The sequence below is a fragment of the Pygoscelis adeliae genome, unplaced genomic scaffold (genome assembly GCF_000699105.1).
Source record: "Pygoscelis adeliae isolate BGI_AS28 unplaced genomic scaffold, ASM69910v1 Scaffold343, whole genome shotgun sequence".
Classification (NCBI taxonomy): Eukaryota; Metazoa; Chordata; class Aves; order Sphenisciformes; family Spheniscidae; genus Pygoscelis; species Pygoscelis adeliae.
In genome coordinates, this window is record NW_008824402.1 from 213,635 (window position 1) to 220,929 (window position 7,295).

General features: G+C 42.6%; 1 protein-coding gene across 2 annotated transcripts in view; it reads left to right on the forward strand.

Moving 5' to 3' along the window:
- PPP1R12B (protein phosphatase 1, regulatory subunit 12B) overlaps positions 1-7,295 on the forward strand; it is a 92,917-nt gene that overhangs the window by 3,369 nt on the left and 82,253 nt on the right. For both annotated transcript variants that reach the window (XM_009320358.1, XM_009320359.1), the window contains exons 3-4: positions 3,114-3,273; positions 5,712-5,856. In XM_009320358.1, coding sequence (XP_009318633.1) covers positions 3,114-3,273; positions 5,712-5,856 — 305 coding nt within the window. The remainder of the gene's footprint in view (positions 1-3,113; positions 3,274-5,711; positions 5,857-7,295) is intronic.

The window sequence follows — 7,295 nt, forward strand, 5'->3', positions numbered from 1 at the left end:
AAAAAAAATATATATATATAAATGGGGAAAAATGTTTCCCAGGAAAGTGCTGGGACGGGGATCCAAGGAACTTGTGGAATCTCCATCATTGGAGGGAGTCAAAACTCAGCTGCATTCAGCTCTGAGCAACTTGATCTGGGTTTGAAGTCACCCGCCTTTGAGCAGGGATTTGGGCTAGAGACCCCCAAAGATTCTTTCCAGTCTAGATTATTTTATGACTGCAGGTTGGTGTTGGGGTTGTTTGCATGCTGGATTGAATCCAGTCCTCTCTAACAGATGTATTCTGCTTGGCACATGATGGTTACTTTATTTTTGAAACTATTTTCAGGTATAGTTAGGAAGAGATCAGTCTCTTGCTACTTTGTCAACCGTCTTACTGTTCCACTGGTGAGTTTGTAGCTGTCCATCTGAGAGCTAGTTGTTATTCGTGTTACTGTTCCTCTTGGAAAATGATGCAGGATCATGTTCCTTCTGGTAAATAGAAACTTCTCACTTTCTAGTCTAGTGGTGTTTGTGACAGGGTTATTCTTATTTTGTTCCCCTTTTCCCTCCACTTTGAAATAAGCCTAAATAGCCCTTCTCCCTTATATTTAGTCTGCTCACATATTTAAAAAGAAGAATTGTGTCTACAGTCAGCATTTGTTTTACTGGTCCAAACCATGCCTGTCTCCTCTCTGCAGTCAGACTTCCTTGGATGCCCAGAAAGATAGAGATCCTTTCTTTACGTCAGTGTAACTTGTCTCTCTTTAAAGTGGGTATCAAGAACTGTACATGGTAATAACATGGTCGAAACCTTACAGGACATTAAGGCAGTAATTCTGCCTCAGCCGCAGATATTTTGCGTGACACTTCTTGGGATTCTGCTGGGCTTTTTCATTGCTTCACCACATTAGCGGCATCCTGCTAAGATGCCCTGAAACAACCATCTGTCTCCACCGGGAAGCTTCCCATTGACACAGTTTAAAAAGATCATAACTGCTAGAGTAAATGTGGTATAAACTTTAAATAAGCCTCCATCCAGCTCTGTAGCCTGTCTTCAACGGTAGCTATAAGCAGATGCCTGCTGCAGACTATAACAACAGGACAAGCATGTATGATTCCCCTCCCAAACGTTTTCCCAGCCTCCAGCCACTGTGCCTCAAGGAATTCCTGAGCCAGATGGGCTCTCTGTGTACTCATGAATCCCCCATGGCTTTCTGTTTCATGAACTTGTGCAGTCCTTCTTGGGAACTCCTGGCATGTATAGCATTATGTTTAATAACTACAAATTTGTCTAATCCTTGTTCTGAAGCCAGTTGTATTTCTAATCTTTGCAACATCCTGCGGTAGTGGGTTTCACACTTCAGACTCTGAGTTGATAAGTGTTTTGTTCTGTTTTAAACCTAATGCCCTATAATTTAATTGGGAATCATGTCGTTCTTATCCTGAAAGAACAAATCCATAGGGACAGTTTCTCTTCAACACCCTTCTTGATTTTTGAGATTTGTCATCTTCTCCTTCATATTTTTTCCTGAGTCAGCGAGCTCTAGTCTGATTAGAATCATAGAATCATAGAATCATTAAGGTTGGAAGAGACCTCCAAGATCATCGAGTCCAACCGTCAACCCAACAACACCATGCCCACTAAACCATGTCCCTAAGCGCCTCATCTACATGTCTTTTAAATACTTCCAGGGAGGGTGACTCAACCCCTTCCCTGGGCAGCCTGTTCCAATGTTTAACCACTCTTTCAGGAAAGAAATTTTTCCTTACATCCAATCTAAACCTCCCCTGGCGCAACTTGAAGCCATTTCCTCTCGTCCTTTCGCCAGTTACTTGGGAGAAGAGACCAACACCCACCTCGCTACAACCTCCTTTCAGGGAGTTGTAGAGAGCGATGAGGTCTCCCCTCAGCCTCCTTTTCTCCAGGCTAAACAACCCCAGCTCCCTCAGCCGCTCCTCATCAGACTTGTTCTCCAGACCCCTCACCAGCCTCGTTGCCCTTCTCTGGACACGTTCCAACATCTCAACGTCCTTCTTGTAGTGAGGGGCCCAAAATTGAACACAGTATTCGAGGTGTGGCCTCACCAGTGCCGAGTACAGGGGCACAATCACTTCCCTACTCCTGCTGGCCACACTAGTTCTGATACAGGCCAGGATGCCGTTGGCCTTCTTGGCCGCCAGCTTATACAATTAATCTTGTATGGAGCTGTATTGTACTTCTGATTGATATATCGTCCTTACATGACCTCATTATCATGAAAATTCCACTTACGAAAACAAGTCTAAGACAGTTTTGCCTCTTGTTGGTTTAGTGACAATTGACACAGCCCATCAGCCAGACCCACCTGGCCTCTTCACATCGTAGCAGTTGTTTCCTAGGGTGGGAAACTTGTCCTTCTTGTTATTGGAAAGCCCCATAGTCCGTGTCTCTGTTATACCAGATGTGCACATTGATGAACTCACTTGATCTGACTTCATCTAAAGCAGATCTCTTAAGCCATCAGAGTAGATTTTTTTTTTTGGCCTTCTATCCCCAAAATGATTTAGAATTGTGTTTTGCCAGAATCTGGTGGTTTGCTGCTCAGTGGAATTAAGTAAATATTTCTTTCAGCGTGCCTGGCACAAATGGCTCTGGTGTAGCACAGATCTCCATATGTGCAGCTTGCAGATTGTACAGAATTTTGAGTGAACATACAGTTGGGGTCCTGCTGCTGTTGCAGGAGACTTCTCTGGATCATCTCTTTAGATCTTCACTGTAGATTATACTCTCACTATAGTTTAATTCAGTTTGTTAAGCTGTTGGTCATGACTTTGTTATTTCAGTGTAGGACACTGCATATTTAGAATGCAATCCTTCCACCCATAGTTCACAGCTGAGCTAGTAGTTGGGCTGATTTGCAACCAGTGGCTCAACTTTCAGATTTTTTAAGTTAGACAGCTTTGAAGTCTCTGTTAATGATGCAGTTCTCCCAACTCCTAGAAGATGTTTTTGCTGATTTTCTTTTTTTTTTTCTGTGGAAGATTACAAATAGTTTACTAATATTGTATGGCAAATGAAACTTAGGGTAAGTTTAACAAGTACATGAGAGCTTTCACTCGATGATCTCTTCTTCTGTGCTTTACCCTCTTAGGTGTAGACCTAGACCTGGCAAGAAAAGAAGAGGAGCAGCAAATGCTACAGGATGCCCGACAGTGGCTGAACAGTGGGAGAATTGAAGATATAAAGCAGCCTCGAACAGGTGCCACAGCTCTTCATGTTGCTGCGGCAAAGGGCTATTCTGAAGTCATGAGGTAGGAGCTCCTTCCCAGGGCTGATGCACTGAATTAAAGCTGGTTTTCCTGAGGAACACATCTAGCTTTATAGTTGAGAGAAACTTGTTTCATACTGAGATTTTCAGGCTGCTATTTCTCAAAAGGCTCTGTAGATTTATGTGCCCAACAGTAGTGGTTCACCTAGAAATATATAGGGACCAGAAGATTCCCTTTCATACCTCTAGGCCTTCAAAGTGATGAAAGCTTTTCAGAGTGAGACATAAATTAGCAGGTTTAATTTTCACTATTAGAGTAATAGTTTTAGGACTAGCAAGTTAAACAGTATTCTGGGATAAAAGTGTAATTTCAGCCTACAAAGTGACAATAAATGCTGCATGACAATCACGAACACCCCAACAGTTTATATGACCAGTCTAGTGGAAAAATGCAGTGACCCCCCCATCTCACTGTCCCCTGCTCCTTAATGTTACTGCTCCTGCAGTGACAGAGGGATTCCAACACCTAACAGTTCTGCTTCTACTGCTCTGGCACTAACCAGCTTATTATGAACATGAACTTGCCCGATGTAGTGTTTCCTGGCAATAAAGCATTAGTATTTTTACTGGTAAAGTCAAATTAAGGTTTCCAACAATAAAGCTTTCTTCTCTACTCTTTATGTATGGGTGGAGCTGCCCATAAACATCAGCAAGGTTACTCTATCGCCCACATTAAAATCCTTTCTGGAAGCGTTCGTCTATCTTGATCCTTAATGTCACAGTTTTAAGTGGCATGACTTAATGTGTAAGAGCTGTTTCTCATCAAGCTCTAGTAATTTTGTTGTTCTCCATGTTTCCTATTTGTATTCATTCATTAGAGCTTATAATTGAGTTGTAAGTTGTCTGTGCCTGTACTGTGCCCAAGAACACTAATCTAACATGGCTCATGTGGAATAGAAATGTAGTATCTCCTGAATTTGAGGTGTTGGTCCCGTGGACTTTCAGTGGAGGGTTTTATATCTAGTACTCGTCAATGAAGGCTGCATTCACTGTTTGCAGGGTGACTAGTTCTGGACAGCTACTCCTTGGCATTAATTGTTATAATGATAAACGGATCTCACGGAGACCTGACATTGTTTCACTCTTGTGTATTTTATGGCCACCCTGTAAGTTCAAATACAAAGCTTCAGTGACTTAAACCAAAGGGGCTGAAAGCCAGGAGCTAGCTAACTCTCAAATGAGACAGGGAATTTGTCTGTGACCTTGAGTCTCATAGCAGCTATGTTCCTCCCTTTTGCCAGCTGGAAAACCAACATAAAGTCAGCACCTAATTTAAAATTTCTTTCACAGAGAAACACACTGCTGCTATAGGATGACTGTGCTTTATTTAGCACAGTAACACATCGGTGTAAAGCTGCAGGAGTTTCAAAATTGTTGGTGCCATGCTGGGGTCATGCTGGATTTTCCCTTGTGCTGCAGAAAGGTGGCTCTAGATGGTGGAATTTCCTATGATGGAAATTTTCAGTACCAATTTTACCAGACTTGCAGAATTCCCCTGGGATGTTCTTCAATATTTAAGCAACTTGGATAATAGTCAGTTGTGATACATGAGCCGCTCAGTACTTCCATTTGATCACTGGTGTACCAGTGTGCATATGTCTCTGAAGCTTCAGACTACAATTGACTCTCTTCTGTTTGTTTTGTTTTTAAATATTCAAGCTCCAGATGCTATGCAACACTAGCACTCCGGTCTGATAGAGAAGGGAGTGGGTGGACGGTGCACAGCAGTAAATGTGATGCAGGGGTGTTCCCAGGCAGGTTCACCTGGGTAAGATTTGCTTTAACTGTGCCAAGGACTAGTCTGCAAAAACGCATTTTGGGTTGTTTAACCCAATTGTGGGTTATTTAACTTACAAAATTCACATCTGTCAATCGCAGTAATGTCACTGCTTCTTACCTGGCAGTCCTGCTGGCATCATCTCCTTATGGACCATTCCTACGGTGTGGCCTTGTTCTCTGGTAGAACCAAGACTGAGCTCCAGTTACCAAATGTCCTTTTCATGCCAGGTGCTGTGCTTGGCTCCTTGTTACGGAGATGGCAGTCTGCAGAGATGTAGTTTGTCTGCTTAGTGCCTGAGCGAATCTGGTGTCTCTCGTCCATTGGAGCAGGACTTCAGACTGGGTCACCGATGCCAGATTAGAAATTAAGGTGTTCTCCCAGTTTAGGACATGAGGAAAGGGAACCTTATCAATTAGACACATTCCAGCAGGTTTTACAGCGAAGTCACTTTTCGTTTACTGCCCTTTTCTGTTACAGTTGCAAGCACATCAAGTGGGATGTTGCTTAGGTGAATAAACAAGTTAAGAAACTACTGGCTTATTGTGAACCATGTTACCTATTCTGTGGCTCATGGTGTGAACTCTTCCGTGACGAGAAGTCATTCTCGGGTGGGCAGAAATCAATATTGCTTTTTTCCTCAGGCTCTTGATCCAGGCTGGGTTTAATTTGAATGTCCAGGACAATGATGGCTGGACTCCACTGCATGCTGCTGCGCACTGGGGGGTGAAGGAAGCTTGCTCCATCCTGGCTGAGGCACTGTGCGATATGGACATCAGGAACAAGCTGGTTAGTACACACAGATGTTGGCACAACTTATGCAATGTATTTTATAGCCAGATGAGTATCAACTTTATTGCCTACCACTTGATCCAATGGCATGACAAAGTTACATGGTGAGCAGTTCTCCTAGCGTGTGCACTGGAGCATTTAAAAGCGTCAGAAAATAAAGAATCTTGACTGGAGGAAGGCAGAAAAGATTTCAAGTATTACTGGAAAAGATCAGTGATTAAACTTTAGGATCAAGATTGTAAGAAAGGATGGGCGCTAATCTGTGTTGTCTTGTTTTAGTGTAATCCTGACAAACTAAACAACAAAAGACAGTCTAGGAGTGCAAAATAATATGCCAATATCAAGGTATAAGGCACTGAAAACTAGTGAACCCTTGAGGAACTGGCAGCTCTAAATCTTTCCTGTTCTACTATATTGGTCGTAAAAAGGGAAATTGAAAAATTGACTCAGATTCATGAGAAACGAGTAAATAAAAATAGGATGGAAGAAAAAAAAGAAAAGGAGAAAAAAGATTCCTCTCCCATCCTAATAGTTAGAAGTTTTTCCCTGAAGAGCCGTGGATTTTCAAGAGCTGACGTGTGCTTGTCCAGGGTTGTTCTTTGTGTTCCCCTCCCTGCTGCGATGTCCAGGCAGTGTCTGTGAACCGCTTCCTGCTGGAGCGGATTCAGTTGTGCCGTGGCTGCTTCTGGGGGAGGAAATGGGGTTGTATGTACTTGGAACAGCACCGGGGGATGAAAGCAGGCAAGATAATTTGGTAAGAGAAATGTGGCACTGTATGGTTTGAGTGCATCTGTCTGTACTGGAAACTGATGTAAAAGGAACGACTCGATGAGAAGGAGCCATTTTAGCATGGTGAGCTCTTTGGCATCCAAATCACAGGAAATCTTTTTTAAGTGCCATCAGGTGCTTTTCCAAAGTGTTCAGAATGCGTGTGTGTTTTGTATTGTGCTAGACTTGAAAAGAAACACACACAGTTGTATCTGCTGCATTACCTGCTCTTTCCAGTCAAGAGTTGTTACCTTGCTAGGTCAGATGGACAAGGCAACCCGTATTTATTTGATCACTAGCCATCAGGTTTCATTATGTGTTGTTAATTATGGTTATTATAGCTTCAGTTATTGTGAAAATATAACTGATTTCTTGTTTTGTGCCCAAAAAAACCCCCCCAAAAAATTGTTTTATTTTGTAAATGCCCAAATTTTTTGGCCTGCTGATGACTGGCAGCCTTTCAGGAGGTTCAAATACATGATGATACAGTAGAACTGATTGATCGCATTCCTCCTCAGTACAAGAGTGTCCTTTTTAGAAACCTGGAAACTCAAATATGTTAGTCCTGGCTGTTAGATTTGAGCAGCAGCAACCAGGGAACTGCACTTCCATGATTAAGGTTGCTCTGATGATGGATTAAGTCATAAAACTATCATCACTGTCGTGTG